At 40.4% G+C, this 24,162-nt stretch overlaps 1 protein-coding gene across 1 annotated transcript; it reads left to right on the top strand.

Annotated features, from left to right (window-relative positions):
* Positions 1-1,576: 1,576 nt before the first annotated feature.
* Positions 1,577-14,162, top strand: LOC311037956 (uncharacterized protein; the record flags this gene model as incomplete). The annotated part of the gene is made up of 4 exons (XM_084047251.1): positions 1,577-1,735; positions 3,676-3,810; positions 9,360-10,294; positions 14,139-14,162. The coding sequence occupies exons 2-4, from the start codon at positions 3,768-3,770 to the stop codon at positions 14,160-14,162; spliced, it is 1,002 nt and encodes a 333-aa protein (XP_083903377.1). The 5' UTR covers positions 1,577-1,735; positions 3,676-3,767.
* Positions 14,163-24,162: the final 10,000 nt, after the last annotated feature.

Below are 24,162 nucleotides of genomic sequence, written 5' to 3'. Positions count from 1 at the left end.
ACCATTTTCCCCTTTTCTACTTTGTGCATGTAGTGTTTTGTATTTGTTGATGACATGCATTATTGTGTTATTTTTATGCTGCTGATGAATTGGATACATAGGACCACAATAAGTCCCCAGGACTTATTGTCTCCGCCAGGTCGAAAGGCGAGACTATGTTTTGCATCCTGTCCTGTGTTCGCAGTGTCCGTTGGCCCGGTCAATGCAAAACTGTGCACACACACTCCCTGGATGCCAATTCAGAACCTCTGCCCCGATTTTTTCAGATTGGCCTGTTATAACGGCACCAGGAGGCCGATTTATTCGAAAAAACATTTTTTTATATTAGCCTACTCCTACAGATTCTGTCCAAAAATCACGCAAATCAGTACACAATATATCTATAGTCATGTGATCAACAGAGATCTGTCCAATTTTTAATATTCCATCCTTATTGGTTAACATTGGCTTCCAAAGTTTGCAGGAGAGGTCTGTTTTGAACAAAATGCCTGAAATTATGAACGCAGCATGCAATTTCTGAGAAATTTTGCACACATTGAGGAAGAAATGCCACCCTTTCCACATTGGCCTGTTACAGCGCCACCAGCAGGTCTAATTTAGCAAAACACAGTTTTTGCAACACAAAATGTCTCAAATCATGAATGCAGCATCCGATTACCTTGAAAGGCCTAAGAAGTAATGGCACCATTTTCACATTGGCCTATTATAGTGCCACCAGCAAGCCACAATAACCTACCTGACCTGGTGGAGACACGTGGTCCGAGGAGCACTTTTTCTAGTTAGTGTTATCTTTTTAGTCTTAATGTCTGACTGTACCACGTGCTGTTTACATTTCTTGATTTACATTTTTGACTAATAAAGTATTCAATCAATCAATCAATCAATCAATCAATCAATCAATCATTCAATCAAAAAAACAGCTGCTCTTAGTAGTTATTACTATTATTATTGTTGTTAATATTATTATTATTATTATTATTATTATTATTATTACCCTCATTATTATTATTATTATTATTATTATTATTATTATTATTGTATTATAAAATATTCTGTTAGTGGGTCCCTGGCACAACATTTTTTTTAAATCGGGGTCCACAGCCAAATACATATCAATTTGGGGGTCAACTCAAATAAAACTTTATTTCAAGGTTCAAGGTTTGTTTGGCTTTCTTCAGACAATGCAGCAGCAGCATAGGTAATAATAATAATAACAATAATAAAAAGAAAGCGAGAGAGTGCAAAAAAGAGCAAAACAAAAGGAAACATCAGCGTGTACCCATGCATATGATCTTGGTATATTAAGTGCTGCACAGAGCAAATTCAAATACAAACAAGAAAAGAGTAAAAAAAATATATATATTAAAGGCTTGCTAGGGAAAAAAAACGTCTTTAAGGATTTAATATGATATTAATATGAAAAAGATTGAGAAACATTAATGGAGCTGTACATACCTTGGCCAGCAGGGGGCGATAAGCATCACCACCAATATCACAGCTTTGAGCTGACCCGGAAGTTCATTCCATTGTTGATGGGCCTCACGAGCGCGCACAACGAGAGCTAACGTTAGCTTTGGACTTGTTTCACTTTGTAATAGAAAGAATTCATTAATTAATGCTTAATTGTGACTTTACTACAAACACTGAATGCATGAAGTCCTTGATGAACCAGTGACTCTCTGTGGCTGATGAAGAGATGTTTGGGGTCGTTGAATGAATTCTAGATTGTTGTGAGGTGAGGAACAAGACCGTAGTGAAAAATGTCCCACATGTTAATATACAATACATGACAGAGTATGTTATTACTATATAACTAATATGTATATATAATTGTAAATATATTATAACAATACAACTGGTACATCCGTATGGTAGAGTATGTTGATACAATATAACTACAGAGTTTGTTATTATTACTATAGAAATACATCTGTAATGGTAAATATGGTATTATAATACAACTAATACATCTTTATGGTAGAGTATGTTATTACAACATTCCTTTTAACGTTGCTGTTGGTCAGAAACCTCATATCCATTCAATGTTTCATACAAGAGTGTTGCACAAAAGTAGTGAAACTAGCAGCTCTACAATTGGCTATTTCCACTGCTTTTTAATATTTCTTAAATAATAATTTAAAGTAATGTTTTTAGATATACAAGTTTTCCGCCCCACAGTGACAAATCTATACTGTAGTGTTATTATTACAATATAATTTATAGAACATCTGTACAGTAGTGTATGATAATACAATATTTAACTAGTAGGCTATATCTCATTCTGTACAGTAGAGTATGTTAATACAATATAACTTGTTAATCTATACAGTAGAGTACGTTAATACAATATTACTAAATATGTACGGTAAACTATGTTAATACAGTATAACTTCTACTAACTAGTACAGATTTGTCTAACTATTGAGCATGTTTGGCCTCTGGGGGGTCGGGACACATTTATACTTTTGACATATTTTTAACTATGTCTATAGGGAACAATTTATACCAGCTTTAGGTCATTTTAAACCCTGAGCAGTGTGGCACAAATTGTACAGACCAAATGAGGGGAAAAAAGAAAGAGGAAAGAGAAAAAAAGATGTTGGAGTACTGGTACCTAAAATACAGGAATCAGATAATATAATATCCTTTCTAAAGGTTTTTTATTGGAACCCACACGCACGGCATGCGCGCGTCTATAATTAATTAAATGTAAAAAATGTGCACGCGCGCTTCGCGCGCGCGTGTGTGCCCCACACGCAATATGCTTTGTACTGATTTTTCTTACTGATCTGATCACCTGAACTCAACCACTTCCAAGCTTAGATGCATTTTCAATGCAACAAACTCGGCCAGGCCCACTCAGGCCCAGTTTCACAGTAACACTGAGTAGCCTACAATATGCTTTGTACTGATTTTCTACTGTTTCTAATGTTAATCACCCTGTAACTCAACCACTTCGGAGCTGCTTTTAGCCTTGGATGCATTTAAAAAATACATATATATTACCATAGAAGTGCAAGGATTGTTATAAATAAATGATGGTTAGGCTTATCAGATATAATAGCAGTGTTAACAGCGAGCCTTCCTGTATCTATTACAGAATTAACTTGGCATTGAAGACACAAACTGTATTGACAAAACTGTGTTTTGCTGTGCTATGACGCGCAATTTGAATACTAATGAAGTACTCAATTCAGTGACCTATTCAATGAAGTGAATGGCAGGTCGTTGAAATGTGTGAATTCCTTCGCCAGTAGCCATTAATTATCACCTCAAGAACAATAGCCACGCACATGATAAGCCATCACCTCAGAGTTAGACTAGTCAGATGGTCAGACCACACTTTTGCTGTGCTGCGCCCCCCAGCACAGCCAGCAGCCACTCCTGGGTGCAGCGTATCAGATACGCTGTTTTGAACAGTTTTTGAAGGTATACGGTGGCGACGGGAAAAAATCTCAAGGTATACGCCGTACACAGCATCTGACGGTAGAACACACCACTGCTTTTGACCTTGAAAATGTTTTCCACAAAATACATGAAGGAAAACTTTTAATATCACATTACTATTGCAATTTATTTTGGGTTCAGTCCTTTTTGAACTTGGATTGACTGGACTATCAAGGTTGCAGAATGACAAAACTTTTTGTTTGCTTGTTTTGTTTTTTTGTTCTACAGGTGAATTTCACAGAGCACCACAGGAGAGGTCTACAGTATCAAGAGCTACGGCCTCCAGGAAATATTCAACGTTGTCAGAGGAACAGCGAGAGATGGACCAGGAACGCGGACTGCAAGATGCAAAGCTGACAGCAGGTATGTAGTGTTAAAGTTTTTTTTTTTTTACTGGTGGTTTCTACTGACTACTACAAATTGAGGTCTGTGTTAACCCATTAAAACAGCATCAGTGTCATTTTAGATTTTAACCACTTTAACCATTATTGTATACTTTGGCTATTCAAAGATAGCAGATATACAAGCTCATAGTACGACACTTCGTGCTGCGCTATGAGCTTGTAGATCTGGTATTTTAGAAAAATCTTGAGACTTTGTGCAAATCTTTGAATATATATATATATATATATATATATATATTTTTTTTTTAAAGCATTTTTTTAATTAAAATCTTTGCTTCCGCAAAGCAGCATACTTTTTTCAGAAAACTGTTAGGATTTAGAAGACAGTTTTCCAATCGGCCTCATGTCTTAATGGGCTAACAGACAGATTCATTGGTAATTGTTTTTAGATAATAAATGGTCCCTGAGCCACTTGGGTGGTGCAGGGGTAAAGTACCTGCCCACCTCTACCTCTCTCTCTCTCTCTCTCTCTCTCTCTCTCTCTCTCTCAAGTTGTGAGCTTGTAGGTCTGATTTGTTTTTGTATTCTCTGTCAGTATGTCAGTATTATAAATTAAGCATGACATGCCATTATCCTACACTGCTGTGACATAACCCTATCGGGTACCTTATCCTTTCCTCTATATAATTTATATTCCACATAATGTCGGCATCAATCTGGGAACTCATCAGCAAAAAAAAAGAGGAAACAAATGTTTTTCCTTTGAATTTTCCTCCGGGGAAAACGCTCAATCTGTCTTGAGAGATTATGGCGGCATTGACCTGTACATCTGACAAACGGCTGAATTATAATATTCTCTAAGTAAGTCCAGTCTGCCGCGTTAAGTGGTCAGATGGGTGGGCCACGTACATTTATTGTTGTGTTCTGACTTGGATCAATGGAACTAACGTAGTATACTTTCAGCTCTTATTTACTATTTCATTTTTTTTCAGTTTTAAAGAAAAAAATACCATTACATTTTTTGTGCATAATTTGTTTTCTAAATATAAATGTTATATATATACAGGGGTGCACATAACTGGTGCGCATGCGCACCCAAAATAAATAATGCACACCACATCAGACGACGCAAGGCGCTTTTGCGTACCAACAGCTGGGACAGGAATTTCCAAGCTTTTATTTTTTAGCAAAACTAAAAAATAAAAGCCTGGAGATCGAGGCTAGGAATTTACTTCCTGAAGCCACACTCACACAATCACTTTAAAGCACGCGTCGGCCCCATGTACAGCCATTAGGCGCAGGGCGAGGGGACGCATGCTGCACACGATTGTGTGAGTCTCGCTTCGCATCGCCTCGCAGCGTGCACGCAGCCAGCAGCGGCTGTTCGAGGCACTCGTCACCGATGATGAACACATCGTAGTGGTGCAAAATATGCCGTGAACGTCCCAATCTCGCGGATAAAAGCAGCGCAGCACAGGGCACCAACGTTGGGGGCTTCTCCTAACGGTATGAGAGGATATTGGAGAAAAAAAACAGGGGGGGCCAAACGGTTGTGTGTGTGTGTGGGGGGGGGGGGGGGATGGGGGACGCTTCGCCACCATTACACAATGTCACAGAGTTAACTGACTGACTTAAGGTAGACCAGTAATTCCACACAGAGCTAATGTCACACCAACCCATAACCCCTGTCTCATGCATATAGGCTATTGTCTGTGTAACCCCACGTTCGCAAATAGTTTTCGACAGATCCACTGTCTGCCACAAGCACACACAGAGAGTGTGTGTGTGTCGGGGGGGGGGGTTCGCCACCCTGTGTGTGTGTGTGTGTACGCGTGTGTGTGTGTACGCGTGTGTGTGTGTCCGCGTGTGTGTGTGTGGGGGGGGTTCGCCACCCTGTGTGTGTGTGTGTCCGTGTCCGTGTGGGGGTCGCAACGGTCCCTTTCCCCGTGTGTGCGTGTGTGTATGTGTGTGTGGCGTCTGTGCGTGTGTTGGGGGTTAGGGCCGACCGTATTTGCGTTTCTGTACAAAAATCTTCCAGCCCACACCCTCACAGGCAACGTGCTTACACTTACAAAGGACTTTCATTTACGGCCCCTGGACACTCACACTGCGCCTTAAGACATGGCGGGCGCATGGGATAACTTCTTCATACCACCAGCACGCAACGGCCCTCATTTATCAACGTGGTGCAGCCCAAATAATGGGCGTACGGTGAGATCACCACACCTTTCGGCATTTATCAATATATCCTGACGTGGGCTTCATCCTACGGTACGCTGAAATCTCACGTCTGGTCGGGACCAGTTGTTGACTTTGGCTGCACCCGTTTATTCCATCCTAGACCTGCGGAGCAGCATTGTTTGACTGTCTGAGAGGCATCTGGACACATAATCCACTCATAAATGTATATCTTCACTAATAAATAATCCCTGTGAAAATATAATATTTTATAAAGTAATTTAAACAAACTGCTTTAACAGTCATTCAGATAAGAATGTAGATCTGGCTGCATTGAAAATAGCAGATATTCAAGCTCACAAGCCAGCGACGCGTTGTGAGCTTGTAGATCTGCTATTTTCAAAATATACGAGCGCTTCTGCGAGAGCACCGGTCTAACAGTTTAGACGGGTGCAGCGGCGCTGCTGTTATATTTTCATGGCCATCGGGAGATCAGACATTTAACCCATGGTCCAACACACACCAGCCTTCATTCATTAATGTTGCTCTCATTAATGCGGAGCGGGACGGGACTCGCCCGTCCGACGGTCCGAGTCTCACTGGGAAATGGGAATAGCCTAAATGACGGCTTTATTTTAGTGTAACTCGAACGCGCACTGCTCGGTATGGGTTAAATAAATTAATATACAAACGTATTCCATTCATGGCGATGTGATTGGTATCATAATATGTCATTCATGTAGGCTACAAGCCTATGTGACAAGGATTTTACCGCTACGGTACGGGCGTGTGTGTGTGTGTGTGTGTGTGTGTGTGTGTGTGTGTGTGTGTGTGTGTGTGTGTGTGTGTGTGTGTGTGAGAGAGAGAGAGAGGGGTGCGTGTGTGGCGAGCGAGGGAAACCCTTTCTTATTGGCTTTTCATGATGTCTTCTTTGGTCGTATTCTGGTTCTTCAATCTTTATGTCGTAAAATCGGGGCGTTTTGAGAATATTTAAGGGCGTGTTATTTAAATGACGCTCGGTTTCAGCCGTGACATTTATCAACGCTGGGACCAAAAGGCTGGGACCAAATGTCAGATCAGCTGTGTTAGGATGTGATGTAGGATGCGTTGATAAATGTGACTTCGACGTTGGTGTACGGCCGAATATATATGGAAACATATACGCCGGTTTATACGCTGTGTTGATAAATGAGGGCCAACATCCCACATAAAACATTATTTTTCACTTAAGCGTATTCCAACAACAGGGATGCCAGGTTTCGCACCAGAAAAAAGCAACCAGGTCTATGAAAAGAAGACTACTAATTTATTATTGCATGTCCATTGGACATTCCCCCAAACACACCCTGACAACACGTCAAGGCTACTTAAATTGATCATGTTATATTGTTTTTCTTAATACAAAACATTCATTACATATTTGTGCCCCTTACATTTTGGTGTGTTGTCCTACATTTCTTCTACTCCTCCTACATTTTCTTCATAGGAAAACCAGTGCTACCAAGTACACAATTACTTTCCATCCCTGACATACTGTACTCTGCACTACACAGAACCCAAACACTGCACAAACTTTGACTGCACATAACCCCGGGTATGGACTAGTAAGAGAAGATTAACTTAACTGTTTGCCTCCTGAGCAGATTTTAATTAACGACCATAACATTCATTATCCTATAACTTCATAACAACAGTAACGGTACTACGTTTGGATTCTTTTGAAATGCCCATTGAAGACTTTTGAAATGCCCATCAACCATGATACTCGGTTACTAAACTGACTAATTAATTTTAACATGGCTAAAGCTTCTGGGCGTAAACGGTAGCAGCGCAGCAAGAAGCAACCTCACTTAAGCTGCACGATAAAACAGCTGTTATTCCTTGAACCCCTCTCTCTCTCTGTGAGCTAAACAGATGATCTCAGGCTGCAGGAATGCTGTGTTGCCAGATGGTGAGAGAGAAATCAGCATGACATGCATGTAATGTAAATTATCTGCTACTTTCAAATTCTGAGATACAAGTGGAATATTTGGACGATTTTGAAACAAATTCACATTAATCCGGGGGACCATGACAGAACCACCTTAAGAAGCAAGCCTAAGCAACTACACCCCAGAACAGCCAAAACCACCAATAACAACAAGTAACTTTACAGAAAAATAAGCCCAGCGATGCTTATAATAATCAGAGATGAACAGCTGATTGGCACGTCAGTGTATAACGTATGGATCTTGCATGACGCTGTAAACAGCCACTAGGAATGAGCATTGGTCCTCTACTTTACACAATATTTACAAATGACATTCCTTTAGTTTTAGAAAAGAGTGGTTGTACTTTATTTGCTGATGATTCGACTGTCTATTTTGCATCAAACAGCTTACCCGAGTTGAGAAACACATAGAAAATATTGTCAAAAAAATGGATAGAGGAATTGCATGCATTAAAAGGTGCTCCTCGTTTCTTACCCCAGCTTCTAGAGTGCTGGTGACACAGGCTCTAGTGCTATCTCACCTTGACTGCTGCTCTGCATTATGGTCAGGTGCAGACAAGAAACATCTGTCCAAACTTCAAATAGCTCAGAATGTCCGTTGGGTGTGAGGCAGAGCACTGAGAGACTGCATGCCAGTCTCTCATGGCTCAGAGTGGAGGAGAGGTTGGCATGGAATTTAGTGAGTATCTTTAGGAATATTTGTTACATTAAAGAACCAGTTTGTTTGTATTCACAAATACAGTATGTGAGAGATTGTCATAATTACAATACCAGGCAGGCTACTAGGGGTGACATGGTTAAAGAGAAGCCCAGAACATCTGTAACGTATCGGGCAATTACTATATGGAACACGTTACCAACAATGATCACTGAAGCACCTAGTAAGGCTAATTTTAAGAGACTCCTTAAAAGACACTTGACACATTTTAATTGTAATTTTAACTGACTTGTCATTTAAGGGATTGTTGAAAGCTAAATTGTTTTTTTTTTTTTTTTTTTACTTGACTTTTTTTTTGTCTTGAATGAATTTGTTTTTGTAATACTGTACATGTTTTATTGTATTATGTAGTGTTTGTAATCCTGTGGACCCCAGGAAGAGTAGCTGCTACTTTGGTGGCAGCTAATGGGGATCCCTATGAATAAAGAATAAAGCATGCATGTAACCTCTCGAGCGTATGCTGCCAGAACTAACTCGAAGGCTACGTATAATTTGCAATGGTGGCCTGGGAAAAGACATGGCCTCTTTAGGGAGAGTGGGGAGGGGCTAAACGAAATCAACATCTAAGTTAAAAGCAGATAAAGCAATATTATGAATCTCAGTCGACCAGCTACCACAGCTACAAAACAGAAGAAAATGTAATGGATAATTTTAATTTTCTCTCATTGAATCTTTTGTCTAGACTTCCTGCACCTCCCTGGTGCAGAGAGAGAGCTGTCTGAACAGCAGGAGAGGAGCCCCAGTATGGTCCTGGAGGAACCAGAACCTCTGCAGTTTAAAGAGGAACAGGAGGAGCTACTTCAAAGACCAGAGGGGGCTGATGGGTCAACATTGACATTACTAGCAGTGAAAAGTGAAGATGATGGTGAAAACAGAGAGACAGAGCCTCTAGCCAGCACTTCAACTGAACACATGAAAACCCAAGCTGTTGTAGAGGATTGTGGAACATCACAACCAACTAGTGATGACCACCTCCTCTCTTCCCACTGTTCTGAATCTGACACAGAGGACAGTGATGATTGGGAGGAGACCAGGGAAGGTCAGTCAGCTTTAAACACACTGAAATCACACAAGACACAAAATGCTGATGGACAAAAATTGTGTTTGAGAAACAAGCTGTCCCAGGACTTGAAATCATCCAAACAAACCCCATCCATGAGTCTCAAAGGCAAGGGAAGCAAATGTTGTGAGGTTTGTGGCAAAACTTTTAGTAGAAATGGATATCTTGTAGATCACATGAGGATTCACACAGGTGAAAAACCCTTTAGTTGCAATTTTTGTGGCAAAAGTTTCAATAAGAAGAGTACTCTTGTGGTGCACACAAGGATTCATACAAGAAAACCTTTTCATTGTACTGTTTGTGAGAAAACGCTTGATATTACTCATGACCATACGGGTCAAATAGTAAGGCATATGAGGACTCATACAGGAGAAAAACCCTTTAGTTGCAATATTTGTGAAAAAAGTTTCAATCTGAAGAATACTCTTGTGGCACACACAAGGATTCATACAGGAAAACATTTTCATTGTGCAGTTTGTGAAAAAACTTTTACTAAGGCCCAAAGTCTAAAGGTACACATGAGGACTCACACAGGGGAATTTCCCTTTCGTTGTACAGTTTGTGCCAAAACCTTCAATTGGAGTGGGACACTGAAGACCCACATGAAGATACATATGGAGGAAAAAGCATTTTTTTGTACATTGTGTGGAAAAACTTTCGTTAATCATACAAATCTGAGAAAACACATGAAGATCCATGAAGGGGATAACCCCCCTGATTTGAAGTCCCAGGACTTGAAATCATCCAAACAAACCCCATCCATGAGTCTCAAAGGCAAGGGGAAAAACATTTGTGAGGTTTGTGAAAAAACTTTTAGTAAAAAAGCATATCTTGTAGAACACATGAGGATTCACACAGGTGAAAGACCCTTTAGTTGCACTTTTTGTGAGAAAAGTTTTATAAGTAAGGGTAATCGGAAATTACACATGGTGACTCATACAGGGGAAAGAGCCTTTCTTTGCTCATTTTGTGGAAAAACTTTCGTTAATCATACAAATCTGAGAAAACACATGAAGATCCATGAAGGGGATAACCCCCCTGATTTGAAGTCCCAGGACTTGAAATCATCCAAACAAACCCCATCCATGAGTCTCAAAGGCAAGGGGAAAAACATTTGTGAGGTTTGTGAAAAAACTTTTAGTAAAAAAGCATATCTTGTAGAACACATGAGGATTCACACAGGTGAAAGACCCTTTAGTTGCACTTTTTGTGAGAAAAGTTTTATAAGTAAGGGTAATCGGAAATTACACATGGTGACTCATACAGGGGAAAGAGCCTTTCTTTGCTCATTTTGTGGTAAAACGTTCAGACATAAGGTAAGTCTTGAGGGACATCTGAGGACTCATACTGGTGAAAGACCTTTTAGTTGTAAAATTTGTGCCAAAACCTTCCATTTATACAAGTTAATGAAGGCCCACATTAGGACTCATACAGATGAAAAAACTTTTAGTTGTAAAGTGTGTACTAAAACCTTCAAAGAGAGTAAGTATCTAAAGTTGCACATGAGGATTCATACAGGGGAAAAACCCTTTAGTTGCATAATCTGTGGCAAAAGCTTCCGAGTTGGTACAAATCTAAAGGTCCACATGATGACTCATACGGCAGATACACCTGCAGGAGATAAACCTTTCATTTGCACAGTCTGTGGGAAAGGCTTCAAGCAGAGCAGACATCTGAAGGTCCACATGATGTGTCATAGAGGAGAAAAACCTTTTAGTTGTACAGTTTGTAGTAAAAGTTTTTGTCAAATATCTGATGTGACAAGGCACATGAGGACCCATACAGGTGAAAAACCCTTTACTTGCACAGTTTGTGGTAAAGGCTTTGCTCAGACGAGTACACTGAAAAGTCACATGAGTAGGCGTAAATCCTGTCTGAAAATGTAACTATTTTGTTGTGTTTAATATCATTTTGGGTAGTCTGCTAGGGTATTGGATTGCCATATCGTCGCCTTGCTAAGTCATTTTTTAAAGTTTTTCAGGAAAAAAAAACTGATCCAAAACAAAACTATATGATATTTCGGTAGCACTTTACAATAATGACCCGTTATAAAGCATTTATAAACGTTTATAAGTAGTTTGTAAATTATTAACAAATCATTAACAACCTGTTTGTTGACATTCGTAAATGATTACTAAAACCTTTATTACTACAGTTACAAATCATTTGTAAAGTATTAGTAAGTAGTGAACTATTCACGAATAAGCCATTTATATACATCTGTAAAAGATTATTAAATCATTTGTAACGACCCATTCTAAAGCATTTATAAACGTTTATAAGCAGTTTGTAGACTATTAACAAATCATTAACAACCTGTTTATTGACATTCGTAAATGATTACTAAAACCTTTATAACTACGGTTACAAATCATCTATAAAGGTATTAGTAACTATTCATGAATAAGCCATGTATAATACATCTGTAAATGATTATTAAATCATTTGTAACTGATGTTACATAATATATACAAGCTATTGGTAGCTTGTTCATGTTTAACATATCCTTTGTTAAACATTCCTAAAGTATCTATAAATCCTTAGTACATGTTATTATGTGCCCTATAGTAAAGTGAAGACAGTTCATCATTTACAACTGTCTGTTAATGTGTTTGTTCATGTTTAACATGCTTTGTAAAACATTCCTAAAATATCTATAAATCCTTTGTACATGTTATTATGTGCCCTACAGTAAAGTGAAGACAGTTCATAATTTATGACTGTCTGTTAATGTGGACTTTCTCCTTACCTGTTGCAAACTACCTGGCTTTCATGAATGCAGACACCAAACAATTACTAGAATTATCATTCATGTTAAGCAAATGATGCGTAAGACATTTGTAAAGAGTATATAAACCATTTGTGGTGTTAGGGACCAAAAAAGTCACTACAAAGTACTACCAATCAACTCTGCCTGAAACATACTCCTAACAGGTTTTTGGGGGGAAGATTTTGGCCTCCACACTTGGTGATTATTTCGGATTCAACTTTCGTTTCGGTGGTGACCAACTTTCGTTTCGGTAGTTTGATTACAAAATGTAAGTTGTGTAAAAAATAATCTGACTATACTAAGTTGTTATTTGTTTGTTTAAGTCAGGCTATACTCTACTCAGAGTCATAAGCTTACAAAATGTACTAAAGTACAGTGAACGTCTGTGCGGTTTGTCTTCATCACTGAAAATAACGTACATGTAAACTGATGGCATGTGCAGTTGGGGTGAAGAAACACAACCATTTCACTCCTAATAATACCTATTTGATTTGACATCCTGCTGTAGCTGAGGCTTGAACCTGTTACCTGCGGCTCACTAGTCAGTGACTCTATCCATTCACCTACAGCTGTTTCCTTGGAATCTGCAGTTCTGAAACGTTTTGTTGTCAACCCCCCAAATTGACATGTATTTGGGCAGTGGACTCCAATGTGAAAAGATGTAGTGTCAGGGCCCCCCATGAAAAAGATTTATATTTATGCTGTAACACATTTTTTTAAAGTTATTTGTCTTGTTTGTTGTTCAAGTCAAAGCACCAGGAAGGCTGTACTTGTCAGCCATCTGTTAGCTCAATGGGTTGAGACGCAGTATTCATGATCCAGAGGCCATGAGTTCAAATCCCATTGATGTCTTTCCTATGATTCTTTTCTTTGCAGACTGGCTTCCAGAAGATCAACTGAAAACTACCAGGAAGGCTGTACTTGTCAGCCATCTGTTAGCTCAATGGGTTGAGACGCAGTATTCATGATCCAGAGGCCATGAGTTCAAATCCCATTGATGTCTTTCCTATGATTCTTTCCTTTGCAGACTGGCTTCCAGAAGATCAACTGAAAAGTACCAGGAAGGCTGTACTTGTCAGCCATCTGTTAGCTCAATGGGTTGAGACGCAGTATTCATGATCCAGAGGCCATGAGTTCAAATCCCATTGATGTCTTTCCTATGATTCTTTCCTTTGCAGACTGGCTTCCAGAAGATCAACTGAAAAGTACCAGGAAGGCTGTACTTGTCAGCCATCTGTTAGCTCAATGGGTTGAGACGCAGTATTCATGATCCAGAGGCCATGAGTTCAAATCCCATTGATGTCTTTCCTATGATTCTTTCCTTTGCAGACTGGCTTCCAGAAGATCAACTGAAAAGTACCAGGAAGGCTGTACTTGTCAGCCATCTGTTAGCTCAATGGGTTGAGACGCAGTATTCATGATCCAGAGGCCATGAGTTCAAATCCCATTGATGTCTTTCCTATGATTCTTTCCTTTGCAGACTGGCTTCCAGAAGATCAACTGAAAAGTACCAGGAAGGCTGTACTTGTCAGCCATCTGTTAGCTCAATGGGTTGAGACGCAGTATTCATGATCCAGAGGCCATGAGTTCAAATCCCATTGATGTCTTTCCTATGATTCTTTCCTTTGCAGACTGGCTTCCAGAATATCAACTGAAAACAACCAGGAAGGCTGTACTTGTCAGCCATCTGTTAGCTCAATGGGTTGAGACGCAGTATTCATGATCCAGAGGCCATGAGTTCAAATCCCATTGATGTCTTTCCTATGATTCTTTCCTTTGCAGACTGGCTTCCAGAAGATAAACTGAAAAGTACCAGGAAGGCTGTACTTGTCAGCCATCTGTTAGCTCAATGGGTTGAGACGCAGTATTCATGATCCAGAGGCCATGAGTTCAAATCCCATTGATGTCTTTCCTATGATTCTTTCCTTTGCAGACTGGCTTCCAGAAGATCAACTGAAAACAACCAGGAAGGCTGTACTTGTCAGCCATCTGTTAGCTCAATGGGTTGAGATGCAGTATTCATGATCCAGAGGCCATGAGTTCAAATCCCATTGATGTCTTTCCTTTGCAGACTGGCTTCCAGAAGATCAACTGAAAAGTACCAGGAAGGCTGTACTTGTCAGCCATCTGTTAAATCAATGGGTTGAGACGCAGTATACATGATCCAGAGGCCATGAGTTCAAATCCCACTGGTGTCTTTACTGTGATGCTTCCCTTTGCAGACTAATTTCTAGAAAAACAAGTTAAAACCACCAAAAACCCTGTAACTCTCAGCCAACAGCATAGCTCAACTGGTAGCGCGTCTGTCCAATAACATGACTTGACTTGACTTGAGTGGGTTCGATTCCCACTTGAGTCAAGTGTCCCCGGTAACTTGGGGCAACGGATAAATTGACTGATATCCTTAGTGATGCTTCCCTTTGCAGACTAACTTCTAGAAAAACAAGTTAAAACCACCAGGAAACCTGTAACTCTCAGCCAACAGCATAGCTCAACTGGTAGAGCGTCTGTCCAAAGACTTGACTTGACTTGAGTGGGTTCGATTCCCACTCGAGTCAAGTGTCCCCGGTAACTTGGGGCAACGGATAAATTGACTGATATCCTTAGTGATGCTTCCTTTTGCAGACTAACTTCTAGAAAAACAAGTTAAAAAGAGTCAAGTGTCCCCGGTATCTTGGGGCAACGGATCACTAAGTATCAGTCAATTTATCCGTTTCCCCAAGTTACCGGGGACACTTGACTCGAGTGGGAATCGAACCCACTCAAGTCAAGTCATGTTATTGGACAGACGCTCTACCAGTTGAGCTATGCTGTTGGCTGAGAGTTACAGGATTTCTGGTGGTTTTAACTTGTTTTTCTAGAAGTTAGTCTGCAAAGGGAAGCATCACAGTAAAGACACCAGTGGGATTTGAACTCATGGCCTCTGGATCATGTATACTGTGTCTCAACCCATTGAGTTAACAGATGGCTGACAAGTACAGCCTTCCTGGTACTTTTCAGTTGATCTTATGGAAGCCAGTCTGCAAAGGAAAGAATCATAGGAAAGACATCAATGGGATTTGAACTCATGGCCTCTGGATCATGAATACTGCATCTCAACCCATTGAGCTAACAGATGGCTGACAAGTACAGCCTTCCTGGTTGTTTTCAGTTGATCTTCTGGAAGCCAGTCTGCAAAGGAAAGAATCATAGGAAAGACATCAATGGGATTTGAACTCATGGCCTCTGGATCATGAATACTGCGTCTCAACCCATTGAGCTAACAGATGGCTGACAAGTACAGCCTTCCTGGTACTTTTCAGTTGATCTTCTGGAAGCCAGTCTGCAAAGGAAAGAAACATAGGAGAGACATCAATGGGATTTGAACTCATGGCCTCTGGATCATGTATACTGCGTCTCAACCCATTGAGCTAACAGTTGGATGACAAGTACAGCCTTCCTGGTAGTTTTCAGTTGATCTTCTGGAAGCCAGTCTGCAAAGAAAAGAATCATAGGAAAGACATCAATGGGATTTGAACTCATGGCCTCTGGATCATGAATACTGCGTCTCAACCCATTGAGCTATCAGATGGCTGACAAGTACAGCCTTCCTGGTTGTTTTCAGTTGATCTTCTGGAAGCCAGTCTGCAAAGGAAAGAATCATAGGAAAGACATCAATGGGATTTGAACTCATGGCCTCTGGATCATGAATACTGCGTCTCAGGCCATTGAGCTAACAGATGGCTGACAAGTACAGCCTTCCTGGTACTTTTCAGTTGATCTTCTGGAAGCCAGTCTGCAAAGGAAAGAATCATAGGAGAGACATCAATGGGATTTGAACTCATGGCCTCTGGATCATGTATACTGCGTCTCAACCCATTGAGCTAACAGTTGGATGACAAGTACAGCCTTCCTGGTAGTTTTCAGTTGATCTTCTGGAAGCCAGTCTGCAAAGAAAAGAATCATAGGAAAGACATCAATGGGATTTGAACTCATGGCCTCTGGATCATGAATACTGCGTCTCAACCCATTGAGCTATCAGATGGCTGACAAGTACAGCCTTCCTGGTTGTTTTCAGTTGATCTTCTGGAAGCCAGTCTGCAAAGGAAAGAATCATAGGAAAGACATCAATGGGATTTGAACTCATGGCCTCTGGATCATGAATACTGCGTCTCAACCCATTGAGCTAACAGATGGCTGACAAGTACAGCCTTCCTGGTACTTTTCAGTTGATCTTCTGGAAGCCAGTCTGCAAAGGAAAGAATCACAGGAAAGACATCAATGGGATTTCAACTCATGGCCTCTGGATCATGTATACTGCGTCTCAACCCATTGAGCTAACAGTTGGATGACAAATATAGCCTTCCTGGTAGTTTTCAGTTGATCTTCTGGAAGCCAGTCTGCAAAGGAAAGAATCATAGGAAAGACATCAATGGGATTTGAACTCATGGCCTCTGGATCATGAATACTGCGTCTCAACCCATTGAGCTATCAGATGGCTGACAAGTACAGCCTTCCTGGTTGTTTTCAGTTGATCTTCTGGAAGCCAGTCTGCAAAGGAAAGAATCATAGGAAAGACATCAATGGGATTTGAACTCATGGCCTCTGGATCATGAATACTGCGTCTCAACCCATTGAGCTAACAGATGGCTGACAAGTACAGCCTTCCTGGTACTTTTCAGTTGATCTTCTGGAAGCCAGTCTGCAAAGGAAAGAATCACAGGAAAGACATCAATGGGATTTGAACTCATGGCCTCTGGATCATGTATACTGCGTCTCAACCCATTGAGCTAACAGTTGGATGACAAATATAGCCTTCCTGGTAGTTTTCAGTTGATCTTCTGGAAGCCAGTCTGCAAAGGAAAGAATCATAGGAAAGACATCAATGGGATTTGAACTCATGGCCTCTGTATCATGAATACTGCATCTCAACCCATTGAGCTAACAGATGGCTTACAAGTAAATCCGAAATAATCACTAAGTGTGGAGGCCAAAATCGTCCCCCCAAAAACCTGTTAGGAGTACGTTTCAGGCAATTTAGAGTTGATTGGTAGTACTTTATAGTGACTTTTTTGGTCCCTAACACCACAAATGGTTTACATACTCTTTACGAATGTCTTACGCATCATTTGCTTAACATGAATGATAATTCTAGTAATTGTTTGGTGTCTGCATTCATGAAAGCCAGGTAGTTTGCAACAGGTAAGGAGAAAGTCCACATTAACAGACAGTCATAAATGATGAACTGTCTTCACTTTACTGTAGGGCACATAATAACATGTACAAAGGATTTATAGATATTTTAGGAATGTTTTACAAAGCATGTTAAACATGAACAAACACATTAACAGACAGTTGTAAATGATGAACTGTCTTCACTTTACTATAGGGCACATAATAACATGTACTAAGGATTTATAGATACTTTAGGAATGTTTAACAAAGCATATGTTAAACATGAACAAGCTACCAATAGCTTGTATATATTATGTAACATCAGTTACAAATGATTTAATAATCATTTACAGATGTATTATACATGGCTTATTCATGAATAGTTACTAATACCTTTATAGATGATTTGTAACCGTAGTTATAAAGGTTTTAGTAATCATTTACGAATGTCAATAAACAGGTTGTTAATGATTTGTTAATAGTCTACAAACTGCTTATAAACGTTTATAAATGCTTTAGAATGGGTCGTTACAAATGATTTCATAGTCTTTTACAGATGTATATAAATGGCTTATTCATGAATAGTTCACTACTTACTAATACTTTACAAATGATTTGTAACTGTAGTTATAAAGGTTTTAGTAATCATTTACGAATGTCAACAAACAGGTTGTTAATGATTTGTTAATAGTCTACAAACTACTTATAAACGTTTATAAATGCTTTATAACGGGTCATTATTGTAAAGTGCTACCGATATTTCTTAATCATTTCACCCAAATTGTTTATAACAAATTATGACTATTTAAATAGAAATAACACTGTCTGTCAGTTATGTAACATAAGAGATTTAAATAGGATTAAATCTGACTTGACCCCCCCAAAAAAGCAAAAAAAATACAAAATGGCCTAAATCACTAAATAATTTGGCTTACGTCACAAAACCACGTGACTAAGGCCAAAACAAAAATGCCTATTTTGGCCTAAGTCTACTAAAAGGGGAGTGAACAGCATGATCCTTTTCAATTAGGATATGGGCGATTTTACCAGAGGTGGCCAGTGTCATGAGGAGCTGACATAGGCAAAAATATCGATTTCCTCAAAAAATGTCTTAGGCCATTAGTTTAGCAAGGTGACGATATATGAATTGTAAACATCTGATGATTACATTGTTTTATTGTTTAGTTTTAGACAAAACTGAATGCTTTGTTATCTTTTAGGGCAGTGGGAGACAACTTCCATCTGTCATGTTAAAAACCACAAGCCATGGTAAAACCCTTGGTTTAGGTGTACTCAGGCCAAAATTAAAGCAACCACAATTATTCAAACACAAGGTTAGCCTACTAGCTTCAGACCTCCCAAAACAAACTAATTCGACTACTTCTCGGACTAAAGCCCATGTTTTCTAAGATAGTCAAAAGGGGCGTTGCCCTCAATACCCTCATACCTGACTAACTACTTCTCCAAAGTGAGTGACACCCACAGCCACAATACTAGAGGGAGCGACAACCATCTGGTACCACCCATCTATAGAACAAACATGGGAAAATTCTCATTCCACTACTCTGCCACCAAAATGTGGAATGCCCTGACACCATTCCTTAAAAAATGTGGGCTTCTTTTAAAACAGGCCTGAAAATTCATCTATCGGGAGACCACAAGGGGAGGTAAACTAATTTTTCCCATAGAAAGGTGACATTCACTGCCGAAAATGTTTCCCTTTTTCTCCTTTGTACATATAGTGTTTTATATCTCTTGATATGTATTTATGTGTTCTTTTTTACTTTTATTGATGAATTGATTACATCGGACCACAATGGAAACAAGTCCCCAGGACTTGTTTGTGTTATCCTTTTGGCCTAAATGTCTGACTGTACCACGTGCTGTTTACATTTCTGTCTGATAAAGTATTAAATCAATAAAAATAAAAACTGTCATAGAGCTAAGATTTCTATTGGTGGGATTGAAATTAGGCAAGTTTCTTGACCAAATCTCTAGCTGTCTTGGTCGATGAAATGAAAAATTGTCTTGGAAAGAACACATACATACAGTAGCCAACACAGTTTCAAGATCACTTGGATTCAGAAGAATCAGGGGCTTGGTTCATCAGGCTTGTTGCTTAACCCTTAAACAGTTTAATGGGGGGGGGGGGGGGGGGGGGGGGGCGCCGGAACAGAGACGTCGCAAACTTCTTAACATAAGAATTCATTTAATTTATATTTGTGTGGTGGTGGTGGTGGACTGGTGGAAATGCGCGCTGCGTGCGTCGCGACGGGTCTGTGTGTGTGTGTGTGTGTGTGTGTGTGTGTGTGTGTGTGTGTGTGTGTGTGTGTGTGTGTGTGTGTGTGTGTGTGTGTGTGCTGCTGAGCATCTGATCAGAGAGAGAGAGAGAGAGAGGGGGTTGCCAGGTAAAATCTATGAAAAAAGAGAAGATTTGCGCTTACAGTATTGATTGTTTGATTGAATATTTAAAGTACAGTTAAAACACTTTGTCTAAAAGGTCCGTCCAAAAAGGTCCTTGTGGTCTTGTAATAATATTCATAGACCGGCTTGCTTGCTCTCACAGAATAAATGGCAACACTAGAAGTTACAACTCACGTCACGGGGGAGAAAAGTAAACATTGTGTGGATTTATGATGAGACAGAAAATAGCATGTTTTCAACTAGAAATGATGAATTTAGGAGATGTTTGGACGTTGGAGGGACATCTATTGTGACTGTTTAATGTGCAGAATTGGCTGCCGTGCCTATGAGTAAAAGTGCTAAAGTATAAAATGGACTCAGAATGTCCCATTTCAAGTTTTCAAATGTATAAAAACCTTTTGAAAATAGCAGATCTACAAGCTCTGTGAGCTTGTAGATCTCTGTGAGCTGTAGATCTCAGCCCTATCTCAGGCTACATTTCGGGCATTTGAAAATAGCCATCTACGTTGCATCGCGATGTAAATTGTGAGTAAAAGTACTCACAAGGACTGGAGTACTTTTACTTTTGGTACTCAAAGTACATTTTTATACCAATACTTTTGTACCTTTACTGAAATACATTTTTAATTGACTTTTACTTGTAAGGGAGTATTTCTAGTTGCAGTATTCATACTTTTACTTAAGTAAAACATGTGAATACTTTATCCACCACTGGTTATGAACAGAAGAACTGACTATAAATCAAAAGGAAAATCAAAAGGCATGTATGTGCCTGGAGTATTAGTTATTTGGGCATCATTAGTGTAGCTATTAAAGCCATGAGCAGATCTACAAGGCAAGCTCACACCCCTCGTGAGATTGTAGATCTTCCAATTTCACTAGGCTATTTGAATGCATTCGCCACACGTTTTTAGCTTTGATCTCTCTCATCAAAATTGATGTAGATAATAAATTGGCAACAGCAGTAGCAGTTGCGCTGTGCTTTTTTTTGGCAAACTGTTGATAAAGTATTCAATCAAAGGCAAAGCTACAAAGAGGACATACAAGCATACAAAGCGTTATCCACCAAATAACATAAAGACGCTAACCACAGAGTGCAAAGAAAATATACAGTCAGACAACCCAAAATAGCAACACCTCTGGTATTGTAGCCACAATAAAGAGATGAAATAGACATGAAATGTGAGATATAAAAACCAATCCAGCATATTGAAAAACTAGCAGGCTCTCTCTCTCTCTCTTGCATGCAGGCAGCCACTCACGTGTACACACGCACACACACACACACACACACACGCACACGCACACGCACACACACACACACACACACACACACACACACACACACACACACACACACACACACACACACAATTATAATGAATATTTATTGCAGTAGTGCAATAAAGGCTACATAGAAATCATCTTACCTTTATGCAGAATGCAGAATCAATGTCTTTTAAGTGTTTTTTAGTTTTTTTTTACTTAGAACTACAGTCACTGCAAGCCAGGTCAGCTGGCTAATACATGGATGAATCAAATCTCCCCAACAGCCGCCGGGGAGGTTTGAAAGTAGCGGACGTCAGTCCATTCCTACTCAGGCCAGAGCGTACATGCATGAGGCTGGTTAGGAGCTGTAGTCCCATGCGATTTCTTGTGTCATCCTTTAGCAGTGCCACCTGGGAAAATGCTCTCTCAACATGACATGAGCATTAGATAATGGGCAGAGTCAGCAATTTGATGACACCCAAGTCTTTGAAACACTGGTTTTCTCCTGCGTCTTTGAATGCGTCTTCAATTTCCAGCCAAAACACATCAACGGCTTGATCACTTGAGAAGCCTGCTGATGCCACGTTTCTCCACTGGCACTCTAATGTGTCGATAGGACATGAAAAGAACTCTGTGGGCAAGTCATTAACTCTTGGCCTGTCTATGTTGGACATCACAGTTTTGGGGCTAAACAACTCCAATTTTCGCAGCATTTCCATTGATGCAGGTAGGCACATTTGATACTGCACCAGTGTCTCTTTTAGGAAATCCAAAAAAAGATAAGATTCTGTCCTTCACATCAGGGGCCAGTTTGCTTTTTTCCATCATCTGTTGGAATGTTGTACCCAGGTCTGCATCCTGGGGTGAGAGGTAGACTATGGACGATTTCAGATCCAGTTCCAGGAGACGCTTGTGATTGTTCATGTGCAAGTTAACTATTACTCTCCTCAACGTAGACATGTACAGTCTCTCAAGATCGCGAAACACACCCAGTGAGTCTCCCGTTTCCAACTGGAAGTATTTGTTCACGCTTTTTATTTCTATCAACACAGGCCGGAGAAAGTGCATGTAAAGAATATTTGTCTTGTCACTGTACATTTCATTTAGTGGCCTGGCTGAATAGCAGTGTTCTGCTTTGGATACCAAACTGAACTGCAGCTTCAGTGCGTCTTCTTGATCTACAATGCGGTCAATACAGTCTGAAATCACTAACCAACGTGTCGAGCTGGGTGAAATCAGTTTCAGTGGACACTCTCCAACATGTAGAGTCTCATAGACATTCTTGTAGTCACTCTGGCGCTTTGCTGAATGAGCAAACCAGTTATATGTTTCTCTTATCATATATTCAAGGTTGCTTGGCAGTTGTTGCATAGCTTTGTTGGCAACAATATCCAATGAGTGGCATACACAACGAATAAGCTGTAGATTGGGCTGCTTTTGTTTAAGTAAAGTGAACATGGAGTGATTTTTTTCTACCATGACACTTGCTCCGTCAGTAGCAATCCCCACCGGGTGCAATACGTTCCGACATTAAACAGTAAACCCGAACCAAACCCGCACCCTAACCCTAACTGCACGCGGATGCCACATAGTCGGAGAAAAGGTCTGTCGGATTAACGCATGCCTCCCTCCCCACCATGTTTCGGATGTCCAGGCCACACTCTATCTGACAGAAACTTAATAATTGCATCTGATATGCCAATAGCCTTAGTGTCGAAAATCTCAACAAGCCCCAGATATGTGCTGCTAAACTTGCTGTGTTTCAGCGATCGGTACTTGACACATATACACAGGAGTTTAGTCACGGATACGTCTGTGGTTTCATCCAGATAGAGAGAGTATGGAGACTCACCGATGTCCTCCCTTAACTCTTCTCTGAAGTGTGGTGCCAGGACTGACTTGATTACTGCTGTACATTTCGTCCTGTGCAGTTTCAATGCTCCCGTTTCATCCTGCCAGATATCTGACAGCTCATCCACGGTATTAATGGACGTGTGGCATGCAACATATGTTGCGATCCAAAGCTCTCTGCGTTTCTGGTCATCTTTAATGGTGCCTGATGGACCAGCGTTGACTGGTACAGTGAAGGATTTGACACTGGGCACACAACGGGACTGGTGCTTCTTTGTCTGGCCATGCTCTTTCAAGTCATTATACTGTGCTCTTATAAGAGTATTGCAATATTTACACCAAGCTTTGGCACAGTCATCGGGGACAGGGGCGATCCACGCCTTTAGCACTGGATCTGACACCCATTCCTTCCTGTACGACTTTTTATACTTTCCCCACTTCGGCATCACAACTTTTATGTATAACCCCCTTACACAATACCTTGAAACAATAAGTAAACACAACCGCTGTTGTCTTCCTCCCGCGCGATAAACAGGTGACACTCCCTCCCATAACAACCGTGCCCGTAATTGGACGGGGGGCGCGTCCGCCACTACTCCACCCCCCCCCCCCCCCCCATGCCAGAGCTGTTATTGGATAAAATAAATGCCCGGTCTTGACTGAGCGGATACAGAAACAGTGCATGCATATATGTGTGTTTAAGTGGCCGGATACAGCAGGCGAATTATCTGGTGACCAAACCCACAACGGTGAAGTGCCATCTAGTGGTCATTTGTGGGAACCCTATTTTCCACCTGGCTACGTTGAGTTGACATATTTTCAGTAAAACACTTTCTACTTGTGTCTGTCGATACCCAGCATGGCCACAATAGCATCACATTGAGTCACCACATTGGAAAGCAGACTGCCCTGATGGGGGATCACGTGTGGAGCAAGGTTTTTTAAGACCACGATCAG

Source organism: Gymnoscopelus microlampas (assembly GCF_963454915.1).
Source record: "Gymnoscopelus microlampas genome assembly, chromosome: 21".
NCBI lineage: Eukaryota > Metazoa > Chordata > Actinopteri > Myctophiformes > Myctophidae > Gymnoscopelus > Gymnoscopelus microlampas.
Note: the sequence above shows the minus strand (reverse complement) of the source record. Positions and strands in the feature narration are given on the sequence as shown.